This window comes from Gigantopelta aegis, chromosome 6 (assembly GCF_016097555.1).
Source record: "Gigantopelta aegis isolate Gae_Host chromosome 6, Gae_host_genome, whole genome shotgun sequence".
In the NCBI taxonomy this organism is placed as follows: Eukaryota; Metazoa; Mollusca; class Gastropoda; order Neomphalida; family Peltospiridae; genus Gigantopelta; species Gigantopelta aegis.
The window spans coordinates 75,742,547-75,765,061 of record NC_054704.1 but is presented as its reverse complement, the minus strand read 5'-3'; the positions used below and the strand labels follow the sequence as shown (position 1 = coordinate 75,765,061).

At 41.3% G+C, this 22,515-nt stretch overlaps 2 protein-coding genes across 5 annotated transcripts in view; one reads left to right on the top strand and one right to left on the bottom strand.

Moving 5' to 3' along the window:
- The window catches only part of LOC121376012 (calcium uptake protein 3, mitochondrial-like), a 117,938-nt gene extending 112,100 nt beyond the window's left edge, over positions 1-5,838 (top strand). For 3 of the 4 annotated variants that reach the window (XM_041503773.1, XM_041503772.1, XM_041503770.1), the window contains 3 exons: positions 3,918-4,026; positions 4,179-4,336; positions 5,451-5,600. In XM_041503773.1, the coding sequence (XP_041359707.1) occupies positions 3,918-4,026; positions 4,179-4,336; positions 5,451-5,525 (342 nt within the window). In that variant the 3' untranslated portion in view covers positions 5,526-5,600. Of the gene's footprint in view, positions 1-3,917; positions 4,027-4,178; positions 4,337-5,450 lie in introns of all 4 variants that reach the window. The other variant, XM_041503771.1, reaches the window with a different exon arrangement.
- Positions 5,839-7,868: 2,030 nt separating this feature from the next.
- On the bottom strand, positions 7,869-21,943 carry LOC121374728 (trypsin-3-like). The gene is made up of 7 exons (XM_041501836.1): positions 21,766-21,943; positions 19,123-19,309; positions 17,689-17,779; positions 16,764-16,944; positions 15,637-15,776; positions 9,879-10,019; positions 7,869-7,946 (listed from the first exon to the last, which is right to left on the bottom strand). The coding sequence occupies exons 1-7, from the start codon at positions 21,941-21,943 to the stop codon at positions 7,869-7,871; spliced, it is 996 nt and encodes a 331-aa protein (XP_041357770.1).
- Between the last annotated feature and the right edge of the window lie 572 nt (positions 21,944-22,515).

The following is a 22,515-nucleotide window of genomic DNA, read 5'->3' as shown; positions in this document are numbered from 1 at the left end:
CCGAGCTAATATAGGTTTTGATATTAGTGAATCGAGAGTAGCTCGTTGACATTGTAGTCCAGCAGCCAGAGATGGGTACCTTGCAAAAATACCCCCAAAGCAGGTTATTGTTGATTTTGGTAGGGGAAGTAGTGTAGAATCTGAATCTGAATGATGCCCAGCTGGCATCTAAGAGCGTTTTGAATTTTTCAAGATGGCGTCCAAGATCGCGGCCGCCGTAACCCGAAAGACTAAATACGCAAGTTTAAGTTGGATTTTCTATTGTAATACATCTTTTTCAATGTTTTTGTAGTCAATTGGAGTCCTCAAATGATAGATATTGGCATAATTATGTCCAAAATTGCCGCCAATTTGAGCTCTATTGCATATAATTTATTGTAATAGCATTTTTTCTTCCTATGATGAGGTTATGCGCTTTAAATCATCTACGGCTCGACAAGCTGTAAAGCACAGCACCGGGCAAGGACTTTTCAATGCCACAAATGGATTGGTTCAGACAGTAATTGATAACTATGACGCCAATATAGTTCATCAATGAATGGTTTACAATCCACTCATGCATTGGCCATGTTATTGTGTCAGTCTCCACAGAGTGTCAACACCTGTAAGTCTGCGGCTGACCACCAACTACCTAGCATCAGCAAAAGTGAAATGAGCCAGCAAATTGCTATATGGTTACCTATCGAATAATACCATGGCCCTAAACATCCTGCTATGCCTGATTTGCCCCTGAATGTGTGATATCATCTTACGCCACCAGGCTGTTAGCTTGTCTAGAGTGAGGGAGTTGGATGTATAGTTTCTTAAATCAATTTTAAGCAGTATTAATGCCTGTGAATATGGTGGTTATCTCACAAAGGTAGCCCGTGATCAAAATCTCATGGTGAGACCAGCCACTGACACGAGATACAGACCCTTACTGGATCTCAAGCCTTCAGATCCATCAACAGTGAAAACAGCAATCGTTGAAGCTCAGTTGTTAAGTTCAAATTGTGGACAGCAGTTTGTAGTTATAACAGCAGGGGCCTAATTCACAAAGGTCTCTTAGGCTCTGTTAGACAACAAAGCAACCTCTTTGTAAGTCTTTTAGCATTGCACTGCGAGATCGCAAAGTTGCGAGAGTTTAGTGAATTAGCCCCAGATCAGCAGATTTACACGGTCCTAATTGATAACATATGGGCTACTCCAGAGGTGTTCAGCAATATTTACCCACGATTGGGAGGATTACACACAATCATGAGCTTTAGTGGCAGTGTTGGCAAGCTCATGATGGACAGTGGTCTGAGCGAAATTCTCAAACATGCCTTTGGTGGTGTAGACAAAATGTTATCTGGTAAGAAGTTTCCTCAAAATGTGAGAGCATTTAGGATGCTCACTGAGGAACTACTACGTAAACACATGGGTGATGTGGAAACTTATGAGGAGCTGGATGCAATGCTGACAGACATATCCAACAGACGTGACACAGCCAAGTTATGGGTAGACTGTTTTGTGCGTCCCACTATCATAATGGTGGTCTTCATTCGAGCTGAACGAGAATCGGACTGGCCACTTCACTTGTGGCTGTGGGTCAAATGGTCCCATACTTCTTTGCATCAGCACATGTAAACTATGCAAGGTATGGTCTGTTCTACCTCAGGTCAATGGAATCCCTTCCAACAGAAGTACAGTCACTGTTTCTGCAGGGTCAGCACACAATGAGACATGTTTGCGGTGCATCGAATTCAATCTGGTCTGATATGTTCATAGAATCAACATTTATGCGGTATGGACATAGTCACGGTGGCCTGACAGGAATTACTTTGAATGACAGTGCTACAAAGCGATGGGCTCTCAGCTTGCATTCCTGCAGCCAACTATGCGAGATGATTCGTCCGAGCACCCGACCCATCATAAGGAGGAATCCAAGGCACGTATCCAGGCTGACACCTCTGATAGAAGGAAGTTGCGAGAAAAGCTAGACCAGTGCATTGATCCATTAGACCCAGCTGGTCATTCCCCGACTCTGTTCAACATTGTATCAGGAAAACTGCCTGCTGCATCTGTGAATGTTCAGAATGCTCTACAAATTGGCAAGGACTGTATGCAAGCCTATGAGGACAAATTACCCCAGGGATTCTATGATAAAATAAGTAGCCCTGTGGTCACAATGGCTACAACCAGGAAACGGATTAACTTGGGAGCAACCACAACTGTTGACACAGAAGTCATCTTCAACAGAACACTTGGCATTATAGGCTCAGGAGACTTTGACCTGCATGATTTGTTCTCTCACGAGCTAGCACCAATTCCCACGTCACTATTCTTAGATGATGGCAGCATGCGACCCGCCTCTTCAAAATCAAAACTTAAGAATTATCTTCAAGTTGAAGAATCATCTCGCACAGGCGAAAAACCTGACTTGATAGTGCTTGATGGTTATGCAATACTGTGGACCATCAAGTGGCCAATATCTGGCACGCTCCTGAATCTGGTGAATGCCGTGGCGGCATATGTACATGCTAGACTGATGAACTGTGATGTACATCTCATCTTCGACAGATACTTAGACAACAGCACAAAAAGGGTGCACTCGTGGTCGAAGAGCATCCGTTACTGCTGACCACCGTCGTTATCTTATTTTGCAATCCCTGCTCCCACCACAGTCCGTGTCTCTTACTGTCACTGACAACAAAGTGCAGTTAATTGATGTCATATGTGACAACTTGCCAGCACACTTTCAGGAGCATCTCTGCAACAATAAAGGCTGTGACACTGTTAGCTCAATCTATGGTGTCGGGAAAGTAAAGGCAGTAAAGGTACTCCAAAAAGGTCACATGCCACCACCATTGGGTAATGACCAGATAGATATTGAGACCATAGTAAGTGGAGCTACTGACTTCATTGCAGCCTGTAAGTGCAGTGGAACCATGTCTCAGATACGGTTCAATATCTGGCAGTCTAAGACAGGACACAGCAAGGCCACATCTTTCAAGCTGCCATCTCTTCCACCTACTTCAGAAGCCTTTGGGCTCCATGTGAGACGGGACATCACCAGGCATGCATATGGAGGGCTGCATTAGATTCAGATCCACCTGCACTAGATGCCGCGGACTTTGGGTGGCTGGCTGACCATGACACTTAGACTTTCTTGCCTGTTGCATTGCCCGCTGCGACTATGCCTGGACCAGCTCCGGTCTTAAGTCTATTATGTTGCACATGCAGCACCAATGAGCCATGTTCTTGCCGAAAGTGTTCATGTCATCGTTCTGGAATGGCGTGCAACATTTTCTGCAAATGCTCCATCATGCCTACAGCAAACTGAAAATCCAATAAACAATAATACCCCAGCAGACAGTGATGACGAAGAAAATGAAGATGGTGATGATGAATAGAAATCAGAACAATTAAAATAAACTATATACATTAGAGCTCACATTGGCCAATACATATATGTTTGTTTATTTTGCGCTTCACTGTGGTGTCAATTTTGGACATAATTTTGTCAATATCTGTCATTTGAGGCACTATGTGGACTCCAATTGCTCTCTAACCTCTCTAGAGGGATTTATTGACTACAAAGACATTGACAAGGATGTATTACAATAGAAAATCCAACTTATACTTGCGTGTTTAGTCTTTCGGAATACGGCGGCCGCCATCTTGGACGCCATCTTGAAAAACTCAAAACGCTCAAAGATGCCAAATGGGCATCATTCAGATTCTGATTCTACACTACTTCCCCTACCAAAATCAACAATAACCTGCTTTAGGGGTATTTTTGCAAGATTAAGAAAAAAATGCCTACTTGGCTACTGGACTATTGGCAGAATGTTATTCTCTGTCCCAGAGATTCGTCCCATGTCAGCATGTTGGTATATCATGTATTTGGTAAGAGTTGTATGTACTGAAATCTAAACTTCTATATCTATTTTCAGGGAATCACATTCCAGGAGTTTAAACAGTTTTGTCAGTTTCTCAACAGCCTTGATGACTTCGCAATCGCCATGAAGATGTACACATTTGCACAGCAGCCGATATCACAAGGTACAAACTGCAGTCTCCTGTTTCCTTTTAATTTAAAATTGAAACAAGAACCACTTGCATTGTTTTCATTGGCCTAATATTAAAAGGAAAGTTCCGATTTACTGAAATTAGTGGTGTGCTTGGGCACTTCATTTTAGTGTTTTACTTTACAGAAGAGTTCCAGCGAGCTGTGAAGATGTGCACGGGTTACACGTTGGGCCGACACGTGGTCGATACAGTTTTCCAGATTTTCGATACTGATGGAGACGGCCATCTTAGTCACCCAGAGTTCATATCAATCATGAAGGATCGGCTGCACAGAGGGTCACGGGTGAGATTTTTTAAATTTTATTTATTGATTTTTTTTTAAATTCCACTGCCCCCTTTCCTTTCTTTCCTTTTGAATTCCATCTCATTTCTTCCCGATCCGGCAACTCCTCCAATCTTTCAACTTCTTTCGCTGTCCACCTCCACATCCCTGTGGGTCACGGGTAATTAGTTTTACTTTTCATTAGGAAGGATTTATTTTAAAAAAAAAGATCATATGCCCTGTTCTATTTTACTTTGTGAAGAATAGGCTACCCAGAGTATCATGAGTGACTATTTTTTTATTGCCTGCTACACGATTTGCAGGGAGATATTAAAACAGGCACCATCCATTCATGTGTCCAGTAGTGGTTTTGGAGCACCGTTCCAAAACATAACTTCACAAAACATTGTATGCACATCATTCTAGTGTGGTTTCCATTTCATTAGTGGAGGGGAAAGGGATATTGACAGCTACGTCTTCTTGTAGTTTAAATTAATAAGAATAGGTTAAAGAGACACCAGGTGAGTTAGTTTTAGTTAATTTCAGTTATGATTAATTTTAGTTTTTATTATGAAGGCTAAGCTATAAAGAGCATTATGGGTTTCAAATTTTTTTTTTGGGGGGGGGGGGTTGAGGGGTTGGGTATATGAAGGTTAGGCAGCATAGAGGGTCAAGGATTTTTCTTTCTTTTTTCTCAGACCTAGTTGTGAAGTTTCGACTTTAGGATTACGTTTAATTCTGTACACTTGTATTAGGTGCTGAATTTTCACACACAAAAAAAAGAAGTTTATTTTCATTCATTTCAACTTATTTTGTGCTTATATCCAATTAAGGTTCAAGCACACTGTCTTGGCACACACCTCAACTATCTGGGCTGTAGGACAGTGGGTTAGTTGGTTAGTGGTTAGTGATAGAGAAGAGGATGTAGTGGCCTTACATCTACCCACTGAGTCCTTAAGAACTCGCTCTGGGTTGGAGCCGGTACCAGGCTGTGAACCCTGTACCTACCAGCCTGTAGTCCGATGGCTTAACCACTGCGCCATTGGGGCCGGTAAGAAGTTTATAATGTAGTTTGAATAAATGAATTGCCAGTTATTTAGTTGTATATTATTAAAAAGGTGTGTTTTACTTCCAGTCTCATCTGATGCACACGCAAGGCAACTGGGATTCTTTCAAAACCTGCGTGAAGAATGAGATGAAACATAACTGACCGCATAACAAAACCCCATACCGGAAATTAAAGATGGTGCGTCACGGTGAACTAAACACCACTGATGAATGCCAACCTAACCAGCCATTACCTTTACTTCTTTATTTATGTCATTATAACACTGGTAAATATAGCATTGGGTGACAGTGAACAGATCTGAATCTCACGGCTAGACATGGGTCAGCAGAAATTTCGCCAAATTATCTACAGTGAAACCTTTCAAAACCGGACCCTGTGTAAACCAGAATTCCCCCAAAACGGAAATTTTTCACGGTCCTTTTTTAAAAATCGATACAGAACTTAACCTCTCTAAACAGGATACCTCTTAATACCGGACATTTTACTTGGTCCCAAGGGTGTCCGGTTTAGAGGGGTTTCACTGTATATAACTTCAAAAACTGCAGAAATCTAGTTATTTTCTAACAAAATATCATTTATTTTATGAAATTATTTTGCCAAATGAAAATAAAATTCGCCAATTGTTTTTGAAATTCCCAATTGGCGAATGACAAAGCTAGCTCTGGCAATCTAGTGATGTATGTCTACCGGACATGTTAGAACAAATTTGTTATAAATACCAATAATATGTTGCCTTTTGATGGCTGAAACAAGCATCATAATTTATTTATCTAAATACAGCGGTGGGTGAAAGTTGGCTGAATACTACCATGTGCATGTCTACATGATGTGATGGTTAGGACAAGAACGGTGTGGGCACATATATTACTTGGGAGAGCAGAATGATCAATCAACATAGTTATCCATGTGGTTATTGACCACAGTATATTGAAGGAAGGAAATGGTTTATTTAATGACACACTCGACACATTTTATTTACGGTTATATGGCGTCAGACATATGATTAAGGATCACACAGATATTGAGGGAGGAAACCCGCTGTCGCCACTTCATGGACTACTCTTTTTCGATTAGCAGCAAGGGATCTTTTATATACACCATCCCATAGACAGGATAGCACATACCACAGCCTTTGATGTACCAGTCGTGGTGCACTGGCTGGAGTGAGAAATAGCCCAATGGGCCCACTGACAGGGATCGATCCCAAACTGACTGCGCATCAAGCGAATGCTTTACCACTGGGCTGCGTCTCGCCCCCACAGTATATTGAGGGGTGACATTAGGTTTAAAATCATGGTTTTCAAACTTACACATTTTAGCATTTAAAACATTCAGGAGAAACTAAAAAGAAAACAATTTTATTTTTGTATTCAACTGGTTTAACTATCCACTGGTTCTATTACTTGTACGTCCTCCAGAATTAATTACATTTGAAAAAGTCCTTGAGGTTTGACACAAGCAATTGCTCTCGCTTATGTGTGCTCACACAAAACTATTTGCCTTGCTGATATTACTAATGTATTTACTAAACTTACAGTGAATTTGTACTCTGTTAGTAATTGCTCTCTTACATAATTTCAAGAGAGCAGTTTCTTGCTCGCCATCAATTTTCAAACCATAATCTCTGAAATTTTTGTTTAATGAACTACTGTAATATTCTTAACATATGGACATAGCCAATTCTGGTTATCAGACTTTGATATTTCCTGGCAATATCTGAAGCAAACATTGTGTTTTCCACATAATGTGTTAGATGAGCATGATAAATTGTTCCATGATTTTTAACATGTCACTGTCTTGTTCGACATTATAAATAAGTGACAACGACTGTACGTGATATATGACTTTTTTGAAAAGAAATTTACTACATGATCTCGAGCCTTTATTTTTGTGTTGAGATGAACATTGTGTGTTTATGTGAACTGTTTTTACATTTGTAGCTCCCCTAGTCTGAAATCCACTTTCCTGTTCTGTCAGCTTGTGGGAGTGTGAACTTGGGAGAGTGAGAACTAGAAAGATTGTTAACCTGAGAGATTGGGAATCAGGGAGATTGTGAGAACTTGGGTGAGAACAACCTGGGAGAGTGAGAACAACCTGGGAGTGTGTGAGAACAACCTGGGAGAGTGTGAGAACAACTTGGGAGAGTGTGAGAACAACCTGGGAGAGTGTGAGAACAACCTGGGAGTGTGTGAGAACAACCTGGAAGTGTGTGAGAACATCCTGGGAGAGTGTGTGAGAACAACCTGGGAGAGTGAACAACCTGGGAGTGTGAGAACAACCTGGAAGTGTGTGAGAACATCCTGGGAGAGTGTGTGAGAACAACCTGGGAGAGTGTGAACAACCTGGGAGAGTGTGAGAACATCCTGGGAGAGTGTGCGAACAACCTGGGAGAGTGTGCGAACAACCTGGGAGAGAGTGAGAACTTGGAAGAGTGAGAAGCTGGAAGAAGATAACTTGTAAGAGTGAGAACTGGGAGATTGGGAATCAGGGAGATGGTGAGAACTTGGGAGGGTGATAACAACCTGGGAGAGTAAAAACTTGGGAGAGTGGGAGAGTGAGAAGCTGGAAGAAGATAATTTATAAGAGTGAGAACTTGGGAATTTGCGAACCTGGGAGAGAGTGAAACTTGGAATTGTAAGAACTTGGGTGGTTGGGAATCAGGGCAGTGTTAGAACATGGGAAAGTGGGAATCAGGGCAGTGTTAGAACATGGGAAAGTGGGAATCGGTACAAATCAGGTAGAGTGAGTGTCTGAAAGAGTGAGAACCAAGTGAGTGAGGATGTCGCCAAACATAACACTGGAAAAACACACAATGCCACAATGATTAGTCTGCTTTGTGTTCTACAACAAGCAAAAAGACTTGTGTAATGTCTGTTTTTGCTTGTATAGGACCAGAATGCAAAGGAGGCACTTTAAAAAATTGGACTGTTTGTGTTGGGGAAATGACGTTTTATCGGGCAGAATATTCAAATAAGTGAAATGTAATATGTAAGTTATTTATTGTTAACTAGTGTGTAATTGTATGCTGGAGAGAAGTTGTTTACCGTAATAAAATTGTTAATATGTTTTGTGTGTTGTTTTTTAAATATATTATTTAATGTCTTTCTCCTCTCTTCCCCCCCCCCCCCCCCCCCCTTTTTCTTTCTTTTCTCTTTGTTTCCTGCTTGCTTGAATGACACATGAGGAATTTGAAATAAAACTGTCTAAAATTTGTAGCATAAACAGTAACAGTGTGATATCTCATTTGTAAAGTTTGTTTTATTTAACGATGCCACTAGAGCACATTGATTTTTTATCTTATCATCAGCTATTGGACGTCAAACATATGGTCATTCTGACACTGGTTTTAGAGGAAACCCGCTGTCGCCATATAGGCTACTCTTTTTACGACAGGCAGCAAGGGACCTTTTATTTGCTCTTCCCACAAGCAGGATAGCACAAACCATGGCCTTTGTTGAACCAGTTATGGATCACTGGTCGGTGCAAGTGGTTTACACCTACCCATTGAGCCTTGCGGAGCACTCACTCGGTGTTTGGAGTCGGTATCTGGATTAAAAATCCCATGCCTCGACTGGGATCCGAACCCAGTGCCTACCAGCCTGTAGACCGATGGCCTAAGATATCTCATATGTTGCTGAGGTTAAATCAAGTAGTTGAAGAATCTCAAACAGAAGATTCTATAAAGGTTCACCCACTGAGGATCATCATTCCCCAAGTTAGATATGTAGATGGTAACATCTATCCAAGGTGTATGCAGTGCAGAGCCAGTTTCAACATCTGCGGGGCCTGTAGCACAAATAACAGTGGGACCCACTTCCCGGGATATATATTTTGCAACCTCCTTTGGGGGAGGGGGAAAAAATGACCTGGGGAAAAATAAATGTACACATCACCGCAGAGCCCCCTGAAGCATGTGCTACAAGGGTAAACCGGCTCTGATGCAATGGCATTTCATTGACAATCGCCTTGCATAATGAAAGTATTTTGAAGTGTTTATGTATTGTCTTCCAGTCTAGCTGCATACTAGAGATACCAATCCAATACATTTTGTGCATGGAAATGATGAATGTTTCAGACACATTTAAGCACATTGTTCATTAAGATACTGTTATGTAATAAATATTGTACTTGTAACATTTTATTGAAATCTGCACCACAGCCTTCAACATTGTAGTAATGGAGCAATTTGAATGAGAAATGACCCCATAGGTTCATCAAAAGGGATTGATCCTTTAACCCATCGGGTAGCATTATATCAAATTGCGACCTTAAAGGGTCAAAGTTTGAAGTGCACCTAACTCACATTCAATATGACTGGATTGAAGTGAAGATAATTATACAGGACTATCTACAGACTAATGACAATTGTACAACAGAACTGAGTTACAGCATGACTAATGAATTAACACAACAAAGTCTGCTTAAAACCATTTATTGTGTCATTATTTCAGTTAACTTGTCAGACATGTCTTGTTAATCGAGGTTGTTTATGACTGCGTCAACCCACTCGGCCTCCTGGCTGACGTCCATGTAGATGCTGTGGAAGTCGTGGCACTGTGTGTCTGTCCACGAACTGACCCCACCCAGGACGTAGCCGGTCATCTCGAGACAAATCAGCGGTCCGCCACTGACACCCTATAAGAACAGCAAACACAAGGCTTGGTAGGACAGCAAGCAGTTATGACGTCATATGTTTTAATCATAGTACCGGTATTCTACTCATACCAAACGGTGATCCTCTCAAGACAAATCGGCAGACCGCCACTGACACCCTGTAAGAACAGCAGAGACGAGGCTTGGTAGTGCGGCAATTATAACATATTTTAATCAGACGTCTACTCGTTCTAAACAACTAAACCGTCATCATCTCAAGACAAATCAGCGGATCGCCACTGACACCCTGTAAGATTCTAAGAATGGCGAACACAAGCCTTGGTAGTACATGTACTGTAAGGAATTATGACATGTTTTAATCAGTCTTAGCCTATTAAACAACTAAACAATTATCATATTTAAGGGTCAAAAATTTATAACCAAATAAGTTTCAGAGTGTATTAGATTGATGATGTAAACTACACCAATTTTTTTATTTATTGTTCCATATTTACAAAACAAAAAAAAAACGTCACTGTATACAAGAAAGTCAACTGACATGCTGTCAAAGTTGAAGGTTGTCAAACATGGATTTTACACATTAGAACATTCGTTTAATAGTGTGTGAATCCACCCCTGGCGCGAATACACTCGACACATCGTTGCCTCATGCTGTTGATCAGACGTCTGAAGAACTCTTGGGGAATGGCCTGCCACTCTGCCATAAGAAGTTGACCCAGATCATGAAGGTTGGCCGGAGGGGCATGGTTATCCCGAACTCTCCTGCCTAATTCGTCCCAGGCGTGCTCTATTGGGGCCAAGTCAGGCGAATATGCTGGCCAATCCATCCTGGCGATACCTTGTTGTCTGAGAAAGTCCGTTACCACCCTGGCGCGGTGGCGTCTGGCATTGTCATCCTGCAAAACTGCCCCGCCGCCAATCTGCTGAAGGCCTGGGAGAACCAACGGCCGGATAATCTCATTCAGATAGCGGATTCCATTCAGATTGCCATCCATCACATAGAGGGGGGTCCTGTGGTGGATAGAGATGCCGCCCCACACCATGACGCTGCCACCACCGAACCGGTGACATTGTCTAACGTTAACGTCAGCGAAGCGCTCCCCAGGACGTCTGTAGACACGAACCCGACCGTCGCTGAACTGGAGACTAAACCTGGACTCATCAGTGAACATCACTCGACCCCACTGAACACATTGCCACCGCAGATGAAGCGTGCACCAGTGACGTCTGGCCGTTCTGTGACGTGGTAGGAGTGGTGGTCGAACAGCCTGGCGACGGCAGCGTAGATTATTGGCTCTCAGACGATTGCGTATGGTTTGATCAGACACTCGAGTTCCAGTCGCAGTCCGCAGATTGTCACGTAATCGGCGTGCAGTGGTTGTGCGTTGACGTAGAGCCATATTGGTGATGTAGCGGTCCTCTCTATTTGTAGTGCTTCGGGGTCTTCCCGAACGTGGACGATTTCGAACAGAATTCGTTGCTTGGTACCGTTGCCACAGTCGGCCAACGACACTCTGACTGACACCAAGTCTCAGAGCAACATTTCTTTGCGTATTGCCATCCTGAAGCCAAGCAATGGCCCTTCCTCGATCTTCGATAGTCAGTTGAAGTCGTACCATTGTCGAATTTGGAGTGTGCACCGTACACGAACGCAAGCTCCAATTATACGGAAATTCAGCATTGGGAACATGGAATACACGTGCAAAGCGTGCAAATGAAGCGCTTTGTGAAAAAGCAAGTTATGGGCACTTAGCAGACCTTTCGCTTTCGCCCTAATTTATGTGCAAATGTAAGCATGTTTTCGCCATTAGAACTAGTCGACAGTGTCAATGACAGTGGATTTTAATTCATTTATGGGTTGCTTAGACCCACTTTCGTCAAAATGGAACAATACCATGCGTGACATTATGGTCTAGCTAATATAATTGACATTCAGAAAATAATGTCGAAAATATCGTCTGACCCTTAAATTCTTTTGAGTAGTATATATCAACTTTGTATTGGCACCAAAGAGAAAGAAAAAAATATTATTTGGTTAACGACGCCTTAGCACATGTTACATTACGTCTATTTGGTGTTTAACATACGGTTATTTCAATATTTGGTCGATAGAAAGGAAGCCAGGTGCCACCATATAGGCTCGTCTTATTGCAAAAAAGCAGCTAGGGATCTTTTTATATGCACTTTTCCAATAGACAGGACTAAAAACCACATTTGATATACCAGTCATGGATCACTGGTTGAGAGGACATAAAATCACTCCACTAAAGGAGATGATTCCTACAACACATTGAGTCCAATAGATTTTTCAAAATACAGTGACATTTATTGTAAAGAATATGAAGACACAGCTTGGTATGGATTCCAAAGGGTGCCAAAAAAAAAAATTTGATGTTTTTAATTAATGTAAATACACATCCAATCTTTTTATTCTTGTATTGTTAGTAGGAGGAATATCAGGCTTAAAGGGACATTCCTGAGTTTGCTGCAATTTTTAAGATGTTATCGACTAACAGATACTTTTTAACGATTGTAATTACATATGAAATATATTTTTCTGCATAAAATATTAGTGGCTGTATATTAAACGTGTTTCTGATCGTTCTAATATTTGTACTAGGTTAAATTTCATTTTTATTTCCTAAAATGGGTTTTTTCGCACGTACGAAATTATTTGAAGACAAAATCCAGTTTGTGCTGCTTACAAATATTAAGACGACCAGAAACACATTGGATATACAGATACTGATATTCTAAACAAGAAAATATATTTAATATGTAAGTTTAATCGTAGAACTATTTTATTAGTCGGAAACATCTTACAATGCAGCAAACTCAGGAATGTCCCTTTAAGAAAATTGTGAGAATGATTGTACCATCCGTGCATTGCTTAAGCGAGTTTAATGGACACCATAATGGCAATGGGTTATGCAAAAAGATAATGGGTTACCTAAAATTATTTTTGTGGTTATGCTAAATGTTAATTCTCCGAGTCTTGGGATAGAATATATTGGTCCACTGTGTTTCTAAGGAAGACTGTCATATTGTATATTTTTGTATATTTTTGTTTTTTTAAAGTTGCATCACCTCATTTTAAATATATATATATATATATATATATATATATATATATATATATATATATATATATATATATATATATATATATATATATATATATATACTAATGCTTTTGTTTGCTGAAGGGGAGAATCTCTTGCTCTACCAGTGGCACCTGTCATGATGGCAGCTTACAGTTGTCAAGTTTCTGGTTTTCACAAAATCAAAACGCAAACAGGGTCAACACAGGTTAAAATAAACCAACAACTGGTGAATCTGATTGGTAATTGTAACCCGCTCCGGTGGGGTTTTTTTCCAGGTTGTTAAGGTGATTCGATAACCAGCCTGTACTTTAACACTACCCTGGTCAAAATATGTTGTTTGTTTTTCTCTCATTATTGTAGCCTAGTTGTTAAGCAAGTCGCCCTTTAAACAATGTTAAACTGTTTTAATATTTGATATATTGCGATGTGAAGAAGGAAGGAAGGAAATGTTTTATTTAACGATGCACTCAACACATTTTATTTACGGTTATATAGCGTCAGACATATGGTTAAGGACCACACAGATACTGAGAGAAGAAACCGATGGGCTACTCTTTTCGATTAGCAGCAAGGGATCTTTTATATGCACCATTTCATAGACAGGATAGCACATACCACGGCTTTGATGTACCAGTCGTGGTGCACTGGCTGGAGCGAGAAACAGTGCAATGGGCCCACTGACGGGAATTGATTCCAAACCGACCGCGCATCAAGTGAGCGCTGTACCACCGGGATACGCCTCGCCCCAGCGATGTGAAGAACCTATTCCATTGTATGGCACAATAGTATACCAAACAATGACGTAGTGTACACAATTGCGCACGGGAAAACGTTATTAAAACGCAAACACTTATTTAAATATTAAACTAAATGAAACTGAGTTATAATATTAGTTAAAGAGCATAATCACAATGGGTTTCAACATGTATTTTTAAAATAAAGGAAATTGTTTTTTAATTATTTTTTGTTAAAACCTAGTTAAACATGGACACATGTATACTCTTCAAAAGAAGAAACGCAAAACCACATTGTCGTAACATTTGGAGAATTGATTTAATTATTGAATGGTGAGTCCAATAATTACCAAATGTTGCAGGATTGTTCACAATTCACTCTAGTCCATTGTGAGTAAGTGATAGGACACACCACCAAGGTCAAGGTCATCTGGAGTCAATACCGGGTGTGGCCTCCGCGTGTGTTGACAACTGCCTAGCACCGCCTGCCCATTGAAGCAACCAGAGTACGGATGACGTCCCGGGAGATGATGGCCCACTCGGCCTGCAAGGCTGCTGCCAGCTCGGGCAGGGTCTGGGGCTGTGGTTGTCGCTGTCGGAGGCGTCGGTCCAACTCGTCCCATAGATGCTCAATTGGGTTCAAATCCGGTGATATCGATGGCCAAGGAAGGACATTAAGGTTGTTGTTCTGTAGGAAAGCCGTTGTGAGACGTGCTGTGTGAGGCCTGGCGTTGTCATGTTGGAACACTGCGTTGGCGTTGGCCATAACTGGAACGATGTGTGGCCGGAGGATCTGGTCAATGTAGCCCTGTGCATTCAGGTTGCCCTGCACGTGGACCAGGTCAGTTCTGCCAGTGTGTGAGATGGCTGCCCACACCATGACACTACCCCCGCCGAATCTGTCCACTTCCTGCACGCAGTTTGCCGCATAACGTTCACCACGACGCCTATACACGCGACATCTTCCATCATGACGTCGGAGCAGAAATCGGGACTCGTCACTGAACCACACCTGTCTCCATCGCATTTGAGGCCATTGTCGATGAATCTGGCACCACTGCAGTCGGAGTCGACGGTGTTGTGGTGTTAAGATGACACCTCGAACTGGACGTCTGGCACGAATTCCTACCTCACGTAGGCGGTTCCGTACGGTCTGGTCGGATATCCTGCGCAAACCTGGTATTGCTGCGGCTGTGAAGGTGGCAGTAGTCAATCGTTCCCGAAGGTGGCGTACCCGGATGTAGCGGTCCTGCCCGGGGGTAGTGACCCGTGGTCGACCGGATCTAGGGAGGTCACGTGTTGATCCATGTTGCTGGTAACGGTCCCACAGTCTGGAGATGGTGCTTGGGGACACATGGAATGCCCTGGCAACGGCCGTTCTGGATTCGCCTGCGTCTAGTCGGCCGATGGCATTGTTTCTCTGCGGTTCACTGAGACGTGGCATGTCCTGGATTGTCAACTGTCGGCCAGATACAGAGGCCATGCAAGCGAACACCCTGCACTTTTATACTGTCGGTGTTCATGTTGCACGTGCAGACAACGCACGTGCAGTGGTGACATGGTTTGCACGTGGCTGCGTTTTTGCGAATATTCACATTTTGGAACTTTATTGTACAGTAGCTGCGTTTTATCGAATGTAACCGTGGGAATGTGTTTGGGACATGCAATGACCTTATATTCACAAAGCATGAACCGGTAGGAAACATAAAATCGGAGTTATAACCCATTTGTACCCTTTTGCGTTTCTTTTTTTGAAGAGTATATAATGAATATGAAACGACGTTACAGTAGTGTACGCACTGCGCACGAGGAGACGTTTGGCTCGAACGTGCAGATGTGTCCGTGGTAGGTGTAGTTGCCCCAGGTGAGCCTGCACTCTGCTAGACTGTGTATTGACACCGTGGCCTCCTGCAAGACGTCCGACACGGAGAGGTCGTCACCTGTGTAACAGAGATAAAAGACGTCCACATTTCTTCTTCAAAACTGAGGATTTAGTGCTATCAGAAATGTTCCTGTCATTACGAAAAAATCCACAGTAATCAAAGATGTCATAAGATGGGATGGGGTGAGAAGGTGGCATGATGGGTCCTTGCCTCTCAAAGCGGAAGATTATGCTATCCGAACTATATGTGTGGATGGAAGGATAGATATTGATAAATATATTATAATGTATTATTAATATCAGAGATATATCTCATTATCAGAATGTAATAATCAGTATTCTGGTGAGAACAAAAGGTTATTAAAAAGTCATACCCTAGTTTTTAAACACTAAGGCATATTTTTTACTATTAGAGCCGTTTTTGATAACTGAAATCATACTTTACTTAGATTTTATTGTTTAGATTATCTATTTCCGTACATTCGAGGTGTTTTTGGTCATCCTAGTATTTTTAATATCACAAAATGCATTTCTCATATTTTAAAAAACGCACGTTCGTCTGATAACTAAAAGCTATGGAATCCAGTTTTAGTCTATTTTTAGAGGATATTTCACCATTTCAAAGTCACAGACTCATGTCACAGACTCATGCCCACATCTGGATAACAACATTTATTCATATTACTGCCAAACAGCTATATACAATAGTGTTACAACTAATATTGTGGGTAGAATGATGGAAATACAGGGTAAAAAGGTTTTAGGCAAGTTCATTTTGCCAGAGTATCTCTATCTTTTTTTCTTTCTTTTTTAGCGAATTTGGGGATTTGCGCCTCACCCCCGTTGTCCTGTCTCGTACTCCTATGCCTTCAGTAGCTACGATTAAACAATGTAGTAAGTCTTTAAAAGAGAGGTTAATTTGATGGGTGATTTCATTACTTATGACCGCAGCCCTACCCCCCCCCCCCCCTCCCCCACACACACACACATCGGTAAGACACTAAGTAATATATTAAGCATAGTAATAAACAATTAACGTTATCACCATTAAGTCTGCCCCATCCTAGAATCCTGCAGCGGCGGCCGGTGATGTTGTAAGGGCAGGTGTGGGGGAGGTCAATAGTTGCGGCATACCCGTTTAACAGGGCAGGGCGTGACAGTTTGAGCAGTGCAAGGTCGTTCGGCAGGAAGTAACCGTTACGGTGAGTCTCCGAGTAAAACGGGTGCTGAAACAGTACAACAAAATTACATCGGGTACTTTCAATGTTACGGATGAGACCCTTTCAATGTTACGGATGAGATACGCGTTTGTGGTATTGTTTTGTATGTCTGTCCATTCATTCGTAAAGTTTAAATTTGCTTGGTTTAACGGCACCACTAGAGCACACTGAATAATTAATCATCTTTAAAAGATGTCACATTTGGTAATTTGGATACGTAGTCTTCAGAAGAAAACACGACGGCAAGAGTGATCTCATGTTTACACCCATATATGTTCTCACTGTGGTGTAAGGGTGACAACGTGTCCATTGCATGGTTTTCCATAACATTGAGAGTGGGCTTCAAGTCTGACCTTTTTGTTCATGACTTCTTTCTTCCTATTTTTTTTCATCCTTTTTTCCTTTTTTATATTTTATTTTTCGTTTTAATTGCAGAAAGGTTATGCTACTACAGGTATAGAACACTTGCGTAGGAAGCAGGGGGATGGGGGCAAGGGGGCATATGCCCTACACTTTTCAGATATTTTGCTTTATCTTTACTTTATAATAGTGTAAAAGTGTTCAAATATAAGTCCCTCCCCCCCCCCCCCCCCCCCCACACACACACTTTTTGGCACCTTCCTACGCCACTGTAGAAGTATGGAATTTTAAAATAATATACCAATTATTAAGAAAAACCCCAGATATAAATTGACAATGTGTACACAAGATAATTCTGAATGTATATGAAATACGTATTATAAAACTTACCATTTTAATTTCACTGATTGAAAATATTTGCTCTGTTCCTTCAGATACAGATCGCTGATGGTCACCAAGAACCACTTGCAAGTCCTTTATGCTGGACACAAAACAATAGAACAAACATGCACACGCTCCAGTTAATTCTAAAACCATTAGCTATTTCAGAACGTTGTATCCAAAGAGAGCAGGTAATAATTATTTATTCTATCACAATATATTCCAAGAAAAGTGCAATTATTATTCTGCAATCATATATATTATCTTATTACAAACCTTTAAGAGCTACAGTTAGGATTTTTTTAGGTGCCTACATAACCGGCTTAATACTCTTTCTGTTTTATTTAAACCATTAATCCTTGTTTCCTATCTATATAGGATTTCTGTTTCGCATAAAATGCATATGGAGTTAAAGTTATGGTTTTTGTTTAACGACACCACTAGAGCACATTGACTATTGGATGTCAAACATTTGAGTAAACCCGCGGCCGCTACTCCCTGGACTCTCTCTCTCTCTCTCTCTCTCTCTCTCTCTCTCTCTCTCTCTCTCTCTCTCTCTCTCTCTCTCTCTCTCTCTCTCTCTCTCTCTCTCGATTAGCAACAAGGAATCTTTTATATGCACCACCGCAGACTGAATATAGTACATGCCACAATCTTTGTTACAGTAGTTGTGTAGCTCTGCCTTGAATGCGAAATAGCCCAGTCAAAAAAAATTTGGTGTTTTTTTTTATAGGACGGGGTGGAAGAGGAGGGGGGCAAGCGACACCACTAAGTAAGGCGCTGATTATCCAATTATATTTAAGTAATCTTTTATTATTGTTATTTAAAGTGACTAATGCAACTGTCCAGTTGGCCAACTTTTTGCTGGCAGTTGGTAGTCTGAACCCGACATTAGAAACACATACTTAAATAGTTTGTTTTGTACTCGTGTATTGCACGTGGCAGTATCTACCTCAGTCGGTAGAGCGCTCGTCTGCGGTGCATGCATCGTAGGATCGAACCACCTCAATGGACCCATTCTCTGATTGGGTTTTCCCCGTCCTAACCAGTGCACGACGACTGGTATATCAAAGGCCGTGGTATGTGCTGTCCTATCTGTAGGAAAGTGCATATAAAAGATCCTTTGCTGCTAAAGGAAAAATGTAGCGGGTTTCATCTAAGACTCTGAATAACAAAATTACCAAATGTGCAAGAAACCGATGATTTATAAATCAATGTGCTCTAGCGGCGTCGTTAGACAAAACCCACTTTAATGTTTCGTATATTGCAGTGGCATGGGGGGGGGGGGGAGGGGGCACGGGGACCATGCACCTCATCAAACGTTTTTCTAAACTGTATTAGATTTTATAAAATCATAAATACATAGTATGGATTACCCCCTTCCAATATGGATTACCCCCTCAATATAAAATCCTGGCTATGCCAGTGGTATGGTGTACCCACTTGGTGTCTGTGTAGCAGTGGGCCGCCGAGATGACCCAGAGGGAGTCGATGAGGGAGCCTCCACACACGTGGTGGCCGTCAGTCAGTTGGATGGCCGCCATGAACGGGTAGGTGAACGGAATGGTCGGCTGCCCACCCACAAGTCGTTCATCGGGCGATTTTACTTTCAGTATTTCCGGCAAACATTCTTTAAAAGACATTTAAAAACATGTCTACAGTTAAGTTAATGACACACTGGCCAGCAGATTTTGTTTAATTTACGGTCGGTAGATGTGCAATATAGAGCAATGACGACATTTGATTGAGACTAGTAGAGAAAAAAAATTTAAAAGAAAGGAAGTTACGTTTATGACACCTCAACACATTTTAATCTACTGTTGGTAGATATGTAATATATGGTAATTGCGATAATTAATACAGGTGACACAGAGAGAGAGAGAGAGAGAGAGAGAGAGAGAGAGAGAGAGAGAGAGAGAGAGAGAGAGAGAGAGAGAGAGAGAGACAGACAGACTTACTTGGACTTCTGCCGCCATATTATAACCTACTCTTACCGAGTAGCAGCAAGGGATATTTTATATGTTTAGCGACATCTCAGCATTAAATATTTAACGAAAAAAAAAGAAGACCCCCCCCCCCCCAGAAGTCTAAAAACGAAAGAAAGAAGATTAAATTATTTTAAAAACATTTAAAGTGATATTAGTTATATCCTGTAAAGAATGTCGTCTGCTAATGGAATTTTTAAAAATATTTTCTTGATGTGTTTATCTTACTAGACTCTACATTCGATTGTTTCTTTATTTGCCTGTCCCCACACGTTGAAGATCTATTTTGTGAGAATGTATGATTTTAAACAATCGAAAAAACAAAAAAACAAAACGTAACTTCAAACTCCGTGGGCAGACAACCTATATCATTACTGATTTTATTTAAAACTTGACCAATGTGTTTACAATATGCACATAAAGATAGAACACCTTTGCTAATGGAAGAAGTAGCGAAATAAATATCGTTTACATTAGAATTAACACTTTCAAATAAAGTCAGCTATTTAACTCCAAAAATATCTAATATAAAGAAATTTAGTACATTTATCAAAGTATTTATATATTATACGGAAATTACGTACATTTCTAAAATTGATTAGTGATGTGTTTAAAAACATCAATCTGTTGTAAAAAAAAAAAAATGTAACAACGATGGTGAGTGAGGGAACAAATTTGTGTTCTGTTCTGTTATTAACTGGAATTATATTTTTAAAATTTAAATTAAATTAAAAACATCACCTGTCGCGGACACGGCAAGTATGAATATTAGAATATAAACCGACATCTTCGTTGGTAGCTTGGACATTTTCATTTTGACTATTACTTTTGTATAAAGACGTGGCATATATTGTAAAATATGACACAGTTTGCAGACTAGTTTATACGTGAAGTGCTGAGAAACCAACAGTCGGTAGTTGACACGTTTACAACTGAAAATGATTTACGGTAAGCAACAAATGCTACCTCCGTAGCATCATATTGACGTAGTGGGTGACGTACTGTGGTGTGTTGTGGGTGACGTACTGTGGTGTGTTGTGGGTGACGCACTGTGGTGTGTTGTGAGTGACGCTCTGTGGTGTGCAGTGGGTGACGCATAGGAGTGTGCTCTGGGTGACGCTCTGTGGTGTGCAGTCGGTGACGCATAGGAGTGTGCTCTGGGTGACGCATCAAGGTGTGTTCTGGGTGACGCACTGTGGTGTGCAGTGGGTGACGCTCAAAGTGTTTGACGAGGGTGACAAACTAATATGTGGAAGGGGTGACTCAATATTATGTTGGGTATAGCGTGAAGGATGAGGTAAAAACAGTAGGGTGTGGAATGATGGGGAATCTACTAGGGTATGGAATAGATAATGCAATGAATAAAGTCTGGGGTGGGAATGATATTGGGCAAGGGGAACGCACTACCGTACTGAGTGGATGGCGTAAGAGTGGTGGAAGGAAGGAATGGTTTATTTAACGACGCACTCAACACATTTTATTTACGGTTATATGGCGTCAGACATATGGTTAAGGACCACACAGATATTGACGGAGGAAACTCGCTGTTGCCACTTCATGGGCTACTCTTTTCGAGTAGCAGCAAGGGATATTTTATATGCACCATCCCAAAGACAGGATAGCACATACCACGGCCTTTGATGTACCAGTCGTGGTGCACTGGCTGGAGCGAAAAATAGCCCAAAGGGCCCACTGACGGGGATCGATCCCAAACCGACTGCGCATCAAGCGAGCGCTTTACCACTGGAGTGGAACTGACATAATAACGCACATAGGCTTATAGGCTCCTATTTGTGTAGGAGGTTGGGTGAGGGTGGGGTGCAGACCGATTTTCCTCCGAATTCAACAAAAATTCCCGAATCCGGATAACATTTATTTGTGTTAGTAATACTGCTTAATCACTATGCATTTTACAAATAATATTGCGGGATTGAATGATGGAAATATATGGTGAAAAGGTTTCAGGCCAGCTCCTTTTACCCGAATTTCTCTATGGTTTTTGTCCGAATTTGATAATTTGCTCCAGCATTGATGTGTGTGTGTGTGTGTGTGTGTGTGTGTGTGTGTGTCGGGGGGGGGGGGGGTCTCCCCCTTCCCCTACCTCGTATGCGCTTTAGTGTGAATGAGAGTGACAAAGGATGTAAAGCGAAGGTGACATTTGTTTTTGTATTCCCGATCTGGCAGCTCATATCTGACATATCCACATCCCTCTCCTGTTGTTGCTTCAACCGCAACAGAAACTTGTCTCTTGTGGCCATTAGTACAACACCTGCTGTCATTTTCCACCAGTATTTGCTGTGAGCTTAGTCTCTTTATCACTCGAAGGTGACACATTAGGGTATAAATATCTATATTATATCATCTTATAATGATGATGTACGATATGGGTCACGATACATTACTAGGGTATTAGGTGAGGGTGGCACTATATACACGAGTTAGGTGATAGTGCCATCAGTAGTGTTAGGTGGCGAGGCTTGTGTGTGGTGTGATGGGCTGCGCTCTTGTACCCTACCAAAAAAAATAATTAAAGTGCCATTTTTACTTTAAAAGAAAAACACAATCAATACATAAATTTATAATAATGTATTTACAGTTACATATATTGTATAGGAAATACATTTAAATTCCATGCGCACAGATATAATGAGAGATAAAACCCGCAGCCGCACTCTAAGCATGGCTGCACTTTTTCATTAGCAGCAGGGAATCTTTTATATGTATTATCTCACAGAGAGAATAGCACATACCACGGTCTTTGTTACATCTGTTCAGGAGAAAAATTCCAGTGGTCTCTCCAACGTGGATCAAAGTACCATTTGTGTCTACCTTGAGGAGATGCTATATGTCA

Bases quoted from the DNA above. Each gene is read 5' to 3' on its own strand.
- LOC121374728 (XM_041501836.1), bottom strand. From the start codon at position 21,943: ATGACAGCAGGTGTTGTACTAATGGCCACAAGAGACAAGTTTCTGTTG. The intron at 19,310-21,765 runs GTAGGGGAAGGG...TGTCTTTTAAAG, and splicing joins CACACTAAAGCGCATACGAG to AATGTTTGCCGGAAATACTG. The intron at 7,947-9,878 runs GTCATAAACAAC...ATCTTCTTCCAG, and splicing joins AGGCCGAGTGGGTTGACGCA to CTTCTCACTCTCCCACTCTC.